The sequence below is a fragment of the Callithrix jacchus genome, chromosome 3 (genome assembly GCF_049354715.1).
Source record: "Callithrix jacchus isolate 240 chromosome 3, calJac240_pri, whole genome shotgun sequence".
Classification (NCBI taxonomy): domain Eukaryota; kingdom Metazoa; phylum Chordata; class Mammalia; order Primates; family Cebidae; genus Callithrix; species Callithrix jacchus.
Window position 1 is genome coordinate 99,485,193 of NC_133504.1, and position 17,123 is coordinate 99,502,315.

General features: G+C 34.0%; 1 protein-coding gene across 3 annotated transcripts in view; it reads left to right on the forward strand.

Moving 5' to 3' along the window:
* STPG2 (sperm tail PG-rich repeat containing 2) overlaps positions 1-17,123 on the forward strand; it is a 667,306-nt gene that overhangs the window by 56,713 nt on the left and 593,470 nt on the right. For all 3 annotated transcript variants that reach the window (XM_054253130.2, XM_035293288.3, XM_054253131.2), the window contains one exon: positions 1,030-1,141. In XM_054253130.2, the coding sequence (XP_054109105.1) occupies positions 1,030-1,141 (112 nt within the window). The remainder of the gene's footprint in view (positions 1-1,029; positions 1,142-17,123) is intronic.

The following is a 17,123-nucleotide window of genomic DNA, read 5'->3' on the forward strand; positions in this document are numbered from 1 at the left end:
CTACTGCCAGATTTCAAAGGGAATGCTTCCAGGATTTGCCCATTCAGTATGATATGGACTGTGTGTGTGTTATATATTTTTTAATCTGCCTATGTTCTGTATAGTTTGTTGGAAATGTTGGGTAGCAGATTTTGTTTTTTTTTTTGAAATTCTCTTTGTGAAATAGAAAAAATAGTAGTGTAGTCTGTATATCCAGTTTAAATGTTATTCTTGTAATAATACTAGCTATCATTTATTACGTGCTTATTATAAGCCCTGTTGGCGTTAACCACCTTATTTTATGTATATTATCTACTTTAATCGTTGCAACCTTGAGAATTGGTTATCACTATTTCCAATGACCAGATTCCAATTACCAGTTTCATCAGGGGATGAATCTGAAGCTTAGAGAAGTTAGGTGATTTGCATAAGGTTATATAACCAGTAGGCAGCAATGCTGGGATCTTATCGGGCTAACTCCCAAGATTGGGCTCTTATTTACTGTTTATTTAGTTTTTGATTCTTTCTTGAGGTTTCCTGAATTTCAATGAAAAGAAGTTTCCCTTTTGTTTTCAAAGATCTTTATGCCCTTTTCTGATTGTTTTTTGATATAGATAGCACAGAGCTGTTTTCCTCTTATTTTGGTAATAGTTGAAATACCAAGGGATTTGGAATTTAATGGTACAAAGAAAACACAGGAAACTTTTAAAAATTGATTTTAATTCCTTTGGCTGTGTATAACAGAAAGGAAACTTTTTTTGGAGTTAACTTTTTATTCAATTCATGATGTAAATACCAGATCTTATTTTCTTTTTGTAATAATTATTCAAAAAGGTGTATAATAATGCTCTGAATTGGAAAAAAGAATAAGTAACCAACAAAACAAATACATTTACAAAATTTTGAATTTCTTTGTCTAATACACCTAGATGATCTTATTATCCCATGCTTTAAAAGCAGAACATGTTTCTGTAGAAAGAATTTCTTTGCTTACATAAATATTTAGATATAAAATTGAGAACTCTTAATTTCTGTTTGAATTTTCTAAAGGAAAAAGACATCATATTATGAAAATGTTAACATAAAGAGAGATCAACAACAAAATCATTGCTCATTTATCCCACGATTATATGAAATAATAGTATTGCAGGCGAAAAAAAAGGTAAGTTGAAAAGTGGCTGTTGCATTTATTTTCCCTGATTTTAAGATCATTGAATCCTATTATCACAAGGTTACTGTGCTGTTTGATCTAACTGATAGTTAATTGTCATTCAATGAATATTGTAGAAGGGACTGTATTTCTTCTCTCTGTCAAGTGGTTGTTTTCTCTGCTTAAAAACCTCCTTGCAAAGAACTCATGACTCTTAAGTTGATTTTTAAAATAATTTTTTTCTACCTAAGCATGCAAGGAAAATGAAACAAAGGGGTGGAACTAAAAAATCCCTGTGGATTTTCAAAAGCCAAATTTTACAACCCCTGCAATATTACCATTTACTACCAGCTTTTTTCTGACCCAGTCGGATGTAAGAGGCCTCTAACTGGATTAAACTCTGTGAAACCAAGCCTGTTAATTACAGGATCAAATCTCATCCTAGACCCAGTTCCATTTCTGGCTGAGGGACAAAAGGACACAAGTGAGTCCTTGCAGGTACCTTGCCTGTTGACTCAGTGCTCCTGGAGGTTGTTCAAAGGTCCACTTTGGACCCCGCTTCTGACACCTTTTGTTAAAAGAAAAACTTTAGCTGAATTTAAAGGAGTGTAATTGAGTAATGAATGATTTGCGGATTGGGCAGCCCATAAAATCACAGTAAATTCAGAGAGACTCCAGGGATGCCTTTTGGTCAGAATAAATTTATAGACAAAAAAGGGAAATGACACAGAAATTCGAAGTGAGGTACAGAAACAGCTGGATTGGTTACAGTTTGGCATTTGCCTTATTTGAGCACAGTTTGAACACTCAGCCAAGTATGAGTGGTTGAAGTATGGCTGCTGGAATTGGCCAAGACTCAGCTATTGTTACAGGTGCATACTACAAAGTTAGGTATTCAGTCTTGTTTACCTATTAAATTAGGTTGCAATTCATTCACAAGGACACAGGTATGGAAGTACAGAGTCCTTCTCAGGCCATATTTAGTTTTCTTTAACAATAGTAATGCTAGATATCTTGGGGTGTTAGGGGAGTAGGTTGAAAAAGATGTGACTGTTCTAAAGAGCTGAAGATTTGATTGCTTCTTGGTATGTTTCCTTCTAGTGAGATCTAAAACACAGTTTAAATTTGACTATATGTAAGGCCAATTTACCTCTAATTACATATGTGCTTTGAAATAAATAATTAAAAAATGTGAGTTTGCCCAGAGCTTGTTCATCTGTTATTAAATGTAATGTGACTCTTTCTTTTGAAAATCAGCTCTGTGAAAACAAGTGTGATAAAATAAGAATTTTAAGTATCATAGAGAATTTATAATTAAAGCAGAAATGTGAAAGTAGTATTAGTTTTGCATATTTTATATAATATTAAACTAATAAATGCTTGGCTTAAAATTGAAGATTTGTGCAATGACTTTTTCTATCACAGTATCTTAAAACTAGAGAAATAAAAAGAATCACTTTTTATTTCTTTACCTTATTATAAGTAGTAAAAAGAATAAGAAATTAAATTGAATGAACTGGTTGAAATATAGGGGTTTTTATTATATGTAGCATTTTCTTAGTGCTTTATCATCATAGCAGTTATTTGTTCCTAAGGTGTAAAACATTTTCATTTAAGTTTTCAGCCGATGAAGGAGGATGGACCCTTCTTCATTCTCTAAATTCCAAATTTTTTGGCTTGTATAATGCTAAATTGTAGTTTCCCATGATTATTTTAAAATGGAACCATGAAATATTCCATTATTTTGTTACATACACAACTAAGTGCTGACACTGAGTATGCATGTGTGCATATGTGTGTGTATAGGCAAGCAAGTAGGAAAAGGCAGGGATGACTTAAAAGTGAATTTGGGATGCTGGAGAGGATGTGGAGAAATAGGAATGCTTTTACACTGTTGGTGGTAGTGTAAATTAGTTCAACCATTGTGGAAGACAATGTGATGATTCCTCAAGGATCTAGAAATAGAAATACCATTTGTCCCAGCAATTCCATTACTGGGTATATACCCAAAGTATTATAAATCATTCTATTATAAAGACACATGCACATGTATATTTATTGTGGCACTGTTTACAATATCACAGACTTGGAACCAACCCAGATGCCCATCAATGATATATGGATAAAGAAAATGTGGCACATATACACCATGGAATACTATGCAGCCATAAAAATGGATGAGTTCTTGTCCTTTGCCGGGACATGGGTGAAGCTAGAAACCGTCATTCTCAGCAGACTGACACAGGAACAGAAAACCAAACACCACATGTTCTCACACATAAGTGGGTGTTGAACAGTGAGAACACAGGGACACAGGGAGGGAAATGTCACACACCAGGACCTTTTGGGGAGTGGGGTGGGGGGTTAGGGGTGGGATAACATGGGATGGGAAATTAGAGAGAGATAACATTAGGATAAATACCTAATGTAGATGATGGGGGAAGGATGCAGCAAGCCACCATGGCACATGTATACTTATGTAACAAACCTGCATGTTCTGCACATGTACCCCAGAACTTAAAGTATAATAAAAATTAAAAAAATGTGCATTTAGATGACTGTGTCACTAGCAGAGGTGGTAATCACAGAAGCTACTCATTATGATGAGCAGATAATGAGTTCAGCTTTAGACAATTGAATTTGGAGAAAAACTACCAACAGATAGAAGAAATTTGAAAATAGAATTTGTAATACAAATTATAGGTAGAGATACTGATTTGGCCGCTATGAAGGTGATAATTGAAGCAACGAGGTGGCTATAGAAGAGAATACAGAGATGAGAAGAAAATTAAGAACAGATCCTGAAAGAAGACAGATTTTGGGAGTGAGGCATGACAGAAAAGCTAAAGGAGAGATAATTAGTGAAGTAGGAAGTGAGTCAGGGAATTTAGATACAAGGATAGAGATTCAGAAAGGAAAGGTTATAGAAATATTTTTATAGAAAGATGGTCATGATAAATTAGTAAATAAAAAAGCAAATGCATAATATGATTTTTATTACTATTAATAAATACATGTACATTTAGTCATAGTAAAATATTTTTTATTATACTTTAAGTTCTGGGGTACATGTACAAAACGTGCAGGTTTGTTGCATAGGCATACACATACCTGGTGGTTTGCTGCATCCATTCCCCCATCATCAACGTTAGGTATTTCTCCTAATGCCATCCAAATATTTATATTGTTTAACTCAAAGTAGTGAAATTATGGGTGACTTTAATTAATCTTTTCTGCTTAGTTGAATTTTCTAATGTTTTATAACAAACATGTTATATAAAAGATAATGAAATTGCAATAACTTTTTAAAAGAAGAGATAATGGAGAAGAATGCAGGACAAAACAAGGCTTTATATTTAATTAATAAAAGATATTGAGAAAGTAATTATTTTAATTATTGTGAACATTGAAAGAACAGTTTTGGTAGCAGATGAAAGTTAAGATTCCATGGAATAAGGGAAATGGGGCCAGGCAATAGAAACATTGAATATATAATATATATAATTATAATTATTTGTTATATATCATATTACATGTTAATATATTACATATTAATATACATTATGTTATATGGTTACCTATTGTATTAATATTAATGTTATATATTATATAGTAATGATATATATATTATGATATTCAAAGTTTCTACTGCCTTCTACCACCAGAACTTTGATGGCAAAGGGAAGAAGAAAAATCAGATGGTTGATTAAGAGGAGACTGAAGGATCCAGTGGGAATAGAGGAGCTACAGAAATGTATAGATGAGATAATTAATATTGTACTGTTCAGGAGCAGATGATCAAAGGGATCCAAGGCAAAAAGAGCTAGCTTATATTAAAGAAGAACAGACATACCTCTTTTCTTATTAAAAGGAAAAAAGAATGGATGATGAAATAGATCATGGATTAGAAAGCTTTTTCTGTAAAGGGGTAGATATTAAATGTTTAGAATTTGTGGGTTATATAATGTCTTCCACAACTACTCAACTGTTGTTGTAGCACAAAAGGAACCATAGGCAATATGTAGATGAATAGTATTCCAGTAAGGCTTTCATATACAAAAGCAGACAGTAGCTGGATGTGGGTTATTGGCCATAGTTTGCAGATCCCTGAAAGACAAATATTGAAGCATATAGGAGATGCAATAATTGTATTTAGATAACCTATGTTGTTTTGGTGATGTAATCAATGAGGTCCTTTTCAGAGGGTGAGGGAGGTAGGTGTTCAATTATTGAGAAGAACGGAATATATATCATAATATAACATAAGGAATGTGACAAATACTTAAATTACAATAAATAGTTGCAGGTAGAGTTGTTTTAATATGTCTTTTGAATACTGATGGCACTGTAATTTACTGAGAATTCTTGTTAAAAAACACAAATGTTAACTTTTATGCAGTCTGAATGGTTCACTCTGGAATATGTCTTGCCTTTGGCAATGAAATTTTTATTTTAGTTTCTTAATATTAATAAAGTCTTTAAGAGAAATCTTTACTATGCAAAAACATTTAGTAATTGTTTCTATTGAAGTTCTTTAATTTGGTAATACAAAATATTATATAGTTCCTGTATTAGCTTCATATTAGTTCAAATAACTGGTACGGTTTCACTAGGTGGCGCCAATACTTTGGATATTTATTGACATAACACCTTAATTATTCATTTAGTCATTCATTTTTCATATTCATTAAAACAAATGCCTAAAATTATGTGGCAAGATATGAAAATTTGCCTTGAAGTTCATTCGAGCAAACCCTAAATTGGAAATTTTAGTTCTTTTGGCAGTTTTCCCAAATGAAAATACCTTAAAACTATTCAAAACTGTCATTTAAATTCTGGTTGTGAACTAAGTTATTTCTATTCATCTATATACATTTATCAAAATTATTAAACTTTTAAAAGTTAAATTAAAAATTGTTATTTAAAAACTAGGTTATTCTCTGGATTAGTATGAGATTACATAAAAATAATTTACTAATATTATAGATCTTAAATAGAAAGTTTTAGTTTCAAATAAGTAAAATTATGCTAAACAGGTTAAGAATAAGGAAAAGAGAGGCATAAAGAATTTAAAACTATTTGTGTTTTTTTTGTTTTATTCAATGGGTGGATTATTCCATCATTTCTGATGTAAACATTTTTACCTTCTTCCTTATCATTGCTAGTCTTTAATATTTATTAAATTATATGATTACTTGGCTTTATAACAGGCACTTGGCAATTTATTATGCTTAGTAATATGTGCTAGTGGCCTTGGTTTTGAGGATAAATAGAGACCTAAGAAGACCCACACACAATTAAATGTGCTTTTCCCTCCAAACCTAAATTAGTTGTTCATGTTACAGTTACTGTATCGTAAATTATGATTGTCACTTTTCCTGTTTTCTAATGAATGTTTTTCATTTTTAAATTATGGTTTTAAAGAAGTGAAAAAAGTATCAATAAAGATGGAAAAAAGGATTGAATTACTAAAAGATAAATGGGCAAAATTGTATGTGAGAGAGGAGGAAGAGATTGAAAGTATTTAGTTATTGCTTAAACAATGATTTAGTATCTTTTGGGAGAGCACCTGATGTATTTAAGTCTTATTGTAAAATAGTGTGTATTACAATGAGTGAGTTTTATCTACTAAAGTCATATTCATGGTAAAATGTTAAGATCTGTATAAAATAAATGAAATATTTTGTATTTATTAATGGTTTAGTGGTAAAGAATTCAGACTTTGGAATCACTCTGTGTTTAATTTCTTGCTCTATCACATAGTAGGTGTGTTATATTTTGCTATTCTAAGCCTTAATATTCTTTCTTTTAAATCTCTAAAATATTGATAATAATCTACAAAAAGGTTATTGTGAGAATCCATTGCCATCCGAATATATATGTATATACACACAGTGCTTAACACAGTGTCTGACATTTGTTAATATTCAGTAAATGATATTTATTATTATTACTCATTTAATGAACAATTAATTGAAAACTCATATGCTATGGATAGAAAGATGATGAATAGGGCAAAGCTTCTTGAATCAGGGAGTCACATTCCTTAGTGGAAGATACAAATATCTAATCAATTATACAATGTGATCCAAATAAGAAAGTGAAATGAGACTTAAAAGGAGAAATGCATTGATTCTGCTTGGGGAATGATGGAAATCAGGAAAAGATTCTAACGTATCTTTGAGTTATATTTTGAAGGACAAGTAGCTGTTTGTCAGATGGAGTACAACATTCCAGGTAATGAAGATTTGTAAAGCCATGAAGGTGTGAGAAGGCAGTTTGTATTTTTATCTATAGAAGATTATGGGCCAGTAAACATTTTAAGTAGGTGATTCATGAACAGATTTGTAATCTCAGAAAGTTGGAACAGGCAATTTTGAGGCAAATGGATGGGATGCGGGAGTAGGGAGAGAGAAGGAAATAATGAGGTAATGCATAGTGGTTCCCATAGTGAATGCCTGTATTAACATAGTTAAATGAGACTGAAAATGAGGGGAAAGTGGCAAATACTTAGGTGTCAGCATTAATTTTTTTTTATTTAAGTAATTCACCTTTTATTTATTTTTTTATTGCATTTTAGGTTTTGGGGTACATGTGAGGAACATGCAAGATAGTTGCATGAATACACACGTGGCAGTGTGATTTGTTGCCTTCCTCCCCTTCACCCATAACTGGTATTTCTCCCCATGCTATCTCTCTCCAACTCCCCCCCTGCTATTCCTCCCCTATTCCCCCAATAGACCACAGTGTGTGGTGCTCCCCTCCCTGTGTCCATGTGTTCTCATTGTTCATCACCCGCCTATGAGTGAGAACATGTGGTATTTCATTTTCCGTTCTTCTGTCAGTTTGCTGAGAATGATGTTCTCCAGGTTCGTCCATGTCCCTGCAAAGGACACAAACTCATCATTTTTGATTGCTGCATAATATCCCATGGTGTATATCTGCCACATTTTCCCTGTCCAGTCTATCATTGATGGGCATTTGGGTTAATCCCAGGTCTTTGCTATTGTAAACAGTGCTGCAATGAACATTCGTGTGCATGTGTCCTTATAGTAGAATGATTTATATTCCTTTGGATATATACCGAGTAATGGGATTGCTGGGTCAAATGGAATTTCTATTTCTAGGTCCTTGCGGAATTGCCACACTGTCTTCCACAATGGTTGAACTAATTTACACTCCCACCAGCAGTGTAAAAGTGTTCCTATTTCTCCACATCCTCTCCAGCATCTGTCGTCTCCAGATTTTTTAATGATCGCCATTCTAACTGGCGTGATATGGTATCTCAATGTAGTTTTGATTTGCATTTCTCTGATGACCAGTGATGATGAGCATTTTTTTCATATGTTTGTTGGCCTCATGTATGTCTTCTTTTGTAAAGTGTCTGTTCATATCCTCTGCCCATTTTTGAATGGGCTTGTTTGTTTTTTTTCCTGTAAATCTGTTTGAGTTCTTTGTAATTCTGGATATCAGCCGTTTGTCAGATGGGTAAACTGCAAAAATTTTTTCCCATTCCGTTGGTTGCTGATTCACTCTAATTACTGTTTCTTTTGCTGTGCAGAAGCTATGGAGTTTGACTAGGTCCCACTTGTCTATTTTGGCTTTTGTTGCCAATGCTTTTGGTGTTTAGGTCATGAAGTCCTTGCCTACTCCTATGTCCTGAATGGTTTTGCCTATATTTTCTTCTACGGTTTTTATGGTGTTAGGTCTTATGTTTAAGTCTTTAATCCTTCTGGAGTTAATTTTAGTGTAAGCAGTCTAGTTTCTGCTTTCTTCACATGGCTAGCCAGTTTTCCCAACACCAATTATTAAACAGGGAATCCTTTCCCCATTCCTTGTTTTTGTCAGGTTTGTCAAAGATCAGATGGTTGTAGATATGTTGTGTTGCCTCTGATGCTTCTGTTCTGTTCCATTGGTCTATATCTCTGTTTTGCAACCAGTACCATGCTGTTTTGATTACTGTAGCCTTGTAGTATAGTTTGAAGTCCAGTAGTGTGATGCCTCCCGCTGTGTTCTTTTTACTTAAAATTGACTTGTCTATTCAGGCTCTCTTTTGGTTCCATATGAAGTTTAAGGTGGTTTTTCTCCAGTTCTGTGAAGAAGGTCTTGGTAGCTTGATGGGGATAGCATTGAATCTGTAGATTACTTTGGACAATATGTCCATTTTTGTGAAATTGATTTTTCCTAACCACGAACATGGAATGTTTCTCCATCTGTTTGTGTCCTCTCTTCTTTTGTTGAGCAGTGGTTTGTAGTTCTCCTTGAAGAGGTCCTTTACATTCCTTGTTAGTTGTATTCCTAGATATTTTATTCACTTTGTAGCAATTGTGAATGGTAGTTCGTTCTTGATTTGGCTCTCTCTAAGTCTATTATTGGTGTATAACAATGCTTGCTATTTTATGCACATTGATTTTGTATCCTGAGACTTTGCTGAATTGCTTATCAGTTTCAGGAGTTTTTGGGCTGAGACGATGGGGTCTTCTAGATATACTGTCATGTCATCTGCAAATAGAGACAATTTGGCTTCCTCCTTTCCTATTTGAATACCCTTTATTTCTTTTTCTTGCCTGATTGCTCTGGCTAGAACTTCCAGTACTGTATTGAATAGGAGTGGTGAGAGAGGGCATCCTTGTCTAGTGCCAGATTTCAAAGGGAATGCTTCTAGTTTTTGCCCATTCAGTATGATATTGGCTGTTGGTTTGTTGTAAATAGCTTTTATTATTTTGAGATACGTTCCATCAATACTGAGTTTATTGAGGGTTTTTAGCATAAAGGGCTGTTGAATTTTGTCAAATGCCTTCTCTGCGTCAATTGAGATAATCATGTGGTTTTTGTTTTTGGTTCTGTTTATGTGGTGAATTATGTTTATAGACTTGCGTATGTTGAACCAGCCTTGCATCCCTGGGATGAATCCTACTTGATCATGGTGGATAAGCTTTCTGATGTGTTGTTGCAATTGGCTTGTCAGTATTTTATTGAAGATTTTTGCATCTATGTTCATCATGGATATTGGCCTGAAGTTTTCTTTTCTTGTTGAGTCTTTGCCGGGTTTTGGTCTCATAAAATGATGTTTGTCTCATAAAATGATTTGGGAAAGATTCCCTCTTTTTGGATTATTTGGAATAGTTTCAGAAGGAATGGTAACAGTTCCTCTTTGTGTGTCTGGTAGAATTTGGCTGTGAACCCATCTGGACCTGGGCTTTTTTTGTGTGGTAGGCTCTTAATTGCTGCCTCAACTTCAGCCCTTGTTATTGGTCTATTCATAGTTTTAACTTCTGTCTGGTTTTGGCTTGGGAGGGCACAAGTGTCCAGGAGTTTATCCATTTCTTCCAGGTTTACTAGTTTATGTGCATAGAGTTGTTTTTAATATTCTCTGATGATGGTTTGAATTTCTGTGGGATCTGTGGTGATTTCCACTTTATCATTTTTTTATTGCATCTATTTGGTTATTCTCTCTTTCCTTTTTTATTAATATGGCTAGTTGTCTATTTTGTTGATCTTTTCGAAAGGATTTTTCATGTCTCTGTCTCCTTCAGTTCTGCTCTGATCTTAGTTATTTCTTGTCTTCTGCTAGGTTTTGAGTATTTTTGATCTTGCTCCTCTAGCTCTTTCAAATTTGACGATAGGGTGTCAATTTTGGATCTCTCCACTTTTCTCATGTGGGCACTTATTGCTATATATTTTCCTCTAGAGACTGCTTTAAATGTTTCCCAGAGATTCTGGTATGTTGTGTCTTTCTTCTCGTTGGTTTCAAAGAACTTCTTTATTTTTGCCTTCATTTCATTGTTTATCCAGTCAACGTTCAAGAGCCAGTTGTTCAGTTTCCATGAAGCTGTGTGATTCTGAGTTAGTTTCTGAATTCTGAGTTCTAACTTGATTGCACTCTGGTCTGAGAGACTGTTTGTTATGATTTCACTTGTTTTGCATTTGCTGAGGAGTGATTTACTTTCAATTATGTGGTCAAGCATTAATTTTATCTAGTGGTTAATTTTATGTAGGAGAATGAAAGAAGTATTGATGATGACTCTTGGATTTTTTGCTTAGAATACTAGGTGAATAACGATGTGGAGATTTGGATAGGGAGAATATTAGAAGCATGTGACATTTTGGGTGTATGTATGTGGGTGTATCGGTATGTAGGTGTGTATAGTACTGAAGAATCAGATTATTTTTAGCATCTATTATACAGACATAAATATCTTGAAGGCAGTCAGAAAATGGAGAAGGATCTCAACTGGAGATTTAGAAACTAGATTTTGCATTAAATTACGTAATATACAGGGATTAAGGACTTAATCTGGGATATGTAATGGTAAGTGAAGGAAGGAGGACTTAAGAAAGAAATATAGAAGAAGGATTAAAAGTGGCAGGATTAATAGATGACACAAACAAATGGAGACACATCCCATGCTCATGGATGAGAAGAATCAACATTTTGAAAATGACCATGCTGCCCAAAGCAATCTACTGATTCAGTGCAATTCCCATCAAAATGCCATCATCATTCTTCAGAGAACTAGGGTAAACAATTCTGAAATTCATATGGAATAAAAAAAGAGCCTGCATAGCCAAAGGAATACTAAGAAACAGAACAAATCTGGAAGCATTGCATTACAAGACTTCAAATTATGCTATACGACTATAGGTACTAAAAACACAAGATACCAGTGGAAAAAGATAGGCACATAGACCAATGAAACAGAATAGAGAACCCAGAAATAAAGCCAGATATTTACAGCCAACTAACAAATCTTTGACAAAACACACAAAAACGTAAATTGGCAAAAGGACAGTTTATTCAATAAATGGTGCTGGGAAAACTGGCAAGCCACATGGAGAAGAATGAAATTAGATCTCTATTTCTCATCTTATACAAAAGTCAACTCAGGATGAATCAAAGACTTAAATCTAAGACCCGAAACCATAAAAGTTCTAGGAGATAACATCAGAAAAACTGTTTTGGACAATGGCTTAGGCAAATAATTCATGACTAAGACCCCAAAATCAAATGCAACAAAAACAAAGATAAAATGGGCCCTAATTAAACTAAAATGTTTCTGCACAGCAAAAGAAATAATCAGCAGAGTAAACAGAAAATGCACAGAGTGTGAGAAAATATTCACAAACTATGCATCTGGCAAAGGACTAGTATCCAGAATTACAAGGAAGTCAAAAAATCAGCAAGAAAAACATAAATGCTCCCATGAAAAGTGGGGCAAAGGTCATACATAGACATTTATCAAGACAAGATAGACAAATAACCACCAAACATATGAAAAAAAGGCACATCACTAATTATTGGGGAAATACAAATTAAAACCACGATGAGATACCACCTGACTCTAGCAAGAATGACCATAATTAGAAAGCCAAAAGACAATAGATGTTGGCGTGGAACATCTATTGTGAAATCTGTAGTGAAAAGGGAACACTTTTTCACTGCTGGTGGGAATGTAAATTAGTACAACCATTGTGGGAAACAGTATGGAGATTCTTTAAAGAGCTAAAAGTAGAACTACCATTCAGTCCAGCTATTCAACTACTGTGTATCTACCCAAAGGAAAAGAAGTCGTTATATTAAAAAAATATACACATGCATATATTTAGCAGCATAGTTCACAATTGCAAAGATATGGGACCAACCTAAGTGCCCAATAGCCAATGAGAGGAAAAAGAAAATGTGATATATATACATGATGGAATACTACACAGCCACAAAAAGGAACAAAAGAATGTATTGTGCAGCAACTTGAGTGGGGCCAGAGACCATTATTCCATGTGAAGTAACTCAGGAATGGAAAATCAAATATTGTATGTTTCCCACGTATAAGTGAGAGCTAAGCCATGAGCATGTAAAGGTATAAGAATAATATAATGGACTTTGGGGACCCAGAGGGTAAGGTTTGGAGAGGGGTTATGGATAAAGACTACCTACTGGGTACACTGTACACTGCCTGGGTAATGGGTGCACCAAAATCTCAGATATCACCACTAAAGAACTTATTAATGTGCTATTTGTACAAATAAACCTGAGGCAGGAAAAATAAAGAACTTATTAATGTAAACAAAATAATCTGTACTTCAAAAACCACTGAAATTTAAAAAATGACAGGATTAGAATGAAGAAGGAGTAATCTCTGGATTTACAGGAAAAAAACAAACAAGCCCATTCAAAAGTGGGCAAAGGATATGAACAGACACTTTACGAAAGAAGACATATATGAGGCCAACAATCATATGAAAAAATGCTCATCGTCACTGGTCATCAGAGAGATGCAAATCAAAACCACATTGAGATACCATCTCACGCCAGTTAGAATGGCGATCATTAAAAAATCTGGAGACAACAGATGCTGGAGAGGATGTGGAGAAAAAGGAACACTTTTATACTTTTGGTGGGAGTGTAAATTAGTTCAACCATTGTGGAAGACAGTGTGGCGATTCCTCAAGGCCTTAGAAATAGAAATTCCATTTGACCCAGCAATCCCATTACTGGGTATATATCCAAAAGACTATAAATCGTTCTACTATAAGGACACATGTACACGAATGTTCATTGCAGCACTGTTTACAATAGCAAAGACCTGGAATCAACCCAAATGCCCATTGACAATAGACTGGATTGGAAAAATGTGGCACATATACACCATGGAATATTATGCAGCAATCAGAAATGATGAGTTTGTGTCGTTTGTAGGGACATGGATGAATCTGGAGAACGTCATCCTCAGCAAACTGACACAAGAACAGAAAATGAAACACCGCATATTCTCACTCATAGGTGGGTGATGAAAAATGAGAACACATGGACACAGAAAGGGGAGTACTAAACAATGGGGTCTATTGGGGGGAAAAGGGGAGGGCCAGTGGGAGGGGGAGGTAGGGAGGGATAGCATGGGGAGAAATGCCAAATGTGGGTGAAGGGGAGAAGGAAAGAAAAGCACACTGCCATGTGTGTTCCTACGCAACTGTCTTATATGCTCTGCTCATGTACCCCAAAACCTAAAATCCAATAAAAAATTAAAAAAAAAAGAGAGTTATAATTCCTGTTTTATATATCAATACCTTGGGTTAGTTAATAAAAGTGGGAACCAGAAGAATCCAATGAACTTTGCAGAATTTAGAGATCATTGGTTACTTAGGCAAAGCACTGGACTAGGTTGAAGACAACAGATAGCAGTGAATTGAAGAATGGATGGATGGAAGAGAAGAAATGGATGGAAGATAGATGGATGGTAGACGAGAGAATCCTATGGATACAGATGGCTTTCTCTTTCAGGGAGCTTACCTGAAATGGAAGGCAGAGAATAAACTCTTGAGTGGCTAGAGGTTTTCTTTTACCCCCCTAAAGGAGAGATGTTATAGTTCTTACCAGTATAATTTTCTACATGTGTTATTTACCTTTTGCTAATTTGGGAATACTGCCACAAGAAAATCCAGGTTTATGATTTTAAATAACTTGATAATAATTAAATTATTATTTTAATTCAAGAAGCATTTATTTAAATGAGTATTTTGTTCAGCGTTACAGTTGCATTAGGATTTTTCAGAAGTTAAAAAAAACTTGGTTTTTATTTGTCCCCTAATTGGAGACATACATTACATACAGGCAACAATTAGAGAAAATATATCATATCTCCCCTGAACATTTGGTGAATGAATGAATGACATAAATCTTTTAAGGATTAAAAAGAGCACATATATATAAAATATAGAGCTGTATTGAATGAGATAGGCTTTAGTCAGAGAATACTTCTTATCATGAAATACTAAGCTATTGTAATCTGATTCTTAATTACCTCCCCAATTTCTTCTTTCACAGTTTTTCTGTATGCATCCTAGACTTTAGTCATACTGAATTACCTTCAGTTTCCTGAACTTAGCATTATTTCCCTCATCCCATCACTTTCCTTCTGCATAAGCCAGTCTTTGCCCTCAAATGCCCCCTTTCTTGTTAGGTGGTTGATTCCTGCTCATTCTTTGGGATTCAACTGCTGGTATTCTACATATATTCCAGTTATGGCATTTATGATGTTATATTATCACAGTCTATTTCTATATCTGTTTCTGCCACTAGATCATTCCATTCTTGGGGTCAGGGGTTAGGGCTTATTAATTTTAAATCCAAAACATGAGATGGATTAAAATAATTATTGAATTAAGGAATAAAATTACATTGATCTGACTTTTAAAGGAAATATTGGATTGATGGAGATAGTGGATGAGGGCATTTTGAGTAGAATTAGAAAACATAACATGTGTAGCTGGCAGACTAATATGATTGGCTAATGAGACTGTCTTGGTGAGTACTGAGAACCCTGATTAAAGAAATAATGGAGGGCTTTTAATAGAAGCTGGAAATGTACAGATTCTATATAAATTATATTAGTCATTCTTAAGAAGGAAAACATGGAGTTTTTCAGGTTATTTATTTTCATAGTTGCTCATTTTACAGAACTCTCTTGTTGTTCCAATCTAATGCATTCTTGAAAAAATATTGGATAGCATATATTTGGGTAGCAGGAACCTGTATTCTGTTATATTAAATGGGAGGATAAAATATCTAGCCCATGCAAAATTCTAGGTTGATTCCTTAAATAAAGCACTCTTATGTATCAGTATAACAGTCACCCAAGGATTTCTGAAAGCTATTTAAGACATGTTATTTAATTTTGTTGAAAATGTTTATTGAGCTCATTAGTATGTTTGTGTGCTGTTGACGGTGTACTGTTCTTTATCAGATATTATTTTGTCATTTGCAAAAATCATATTCTATAATGTAAGTAAACAACAAAATAGTACTATAGAGTGTAAAAGTATCTAAAGTGTTTAGGTTGGTTGTATCCTTAGCCATGTAGCAGACCAATAAAGTGCTAAACCTGGGGAGCAGGGAAGGAATGGGAGGAGGAAGAAATATGATGCGATGATTGCAATAATGCACTGTACTTTAAACAAAACTAGTGGCAATATCATCAGGACAATCGTTGAGATAAGACTGCAGACTACTTGATATCCATTGCTTAGATTTGTTTAGAGCACTTTTTTTTTTTTTGCTGGCATGCATCTGTAGATTCATTATAGCAGGTTTCTATTTGTATATTAAATTTTGGATAAGATGTTTGGAAAATCATTATTTAAATATTTGGATTCAGGTAGTGAGAATGTAGATAGTGATGGAGACCTATATTTAATTATTTTCTTTTAAAAAATCAAATGATTTTTTTTCGTGGAGTCATAGGTTTAAAAATTTGCTAAATCCTTTTATATGTACATGTATATGTATAAAGCAGAGAGTGCTTTCTTGCTATTGTGTATTTTTTAAAAATATTTTTCTTTCTTTTTTGATTTAAAGTCATCAGCACTGAAAAACTATAGCATGGACTTTATGGAAGTCAGATTTTGGTTTGAGTTCTGCTCCAGTGTTACCTAGCTGTGGGCCATTAGGCAAATTACTTTTTATAAGACTCTTCTGTAAAATAAGGATTATCTTATAGCTTGTGAGAATTAATTTCAACCAATTGCATATATATATATATATATATATAGTGATAAATGCTTACTACTCTATTCAATAATTTATGTTTTCTATAATTCTGAAATATAGCAAGTCTAAATTCATGGTATGTGTAATACTTTTGGATTGTACTCCACTGATATGCATTCATTTTACTTAACTTAGTCAAGGGGATACATTTAAATTCTTTCAATTTAATTTTTTTCCTGTGTTTATCTGAGCCATTGCCTACCTTAGCACAAAACTGTTGCCTCTATACTGGAACAAAATATTTATTAAAGGAACATGAGGACTGTGATAGCTACTGTTTAGGCTTGATCAATATGTATGAATGTGATAATTTTAACGCTCTTGAAGAACCCATATTGTAGACTCATTTCTTTGGGTTCCTTTTTTTTCTTAAATTTTTATTTTATTGCACTTTAGGTTCTGGGGTATATGAGCAGAACATACAGTATTGTTGCATAGGTACATACATGG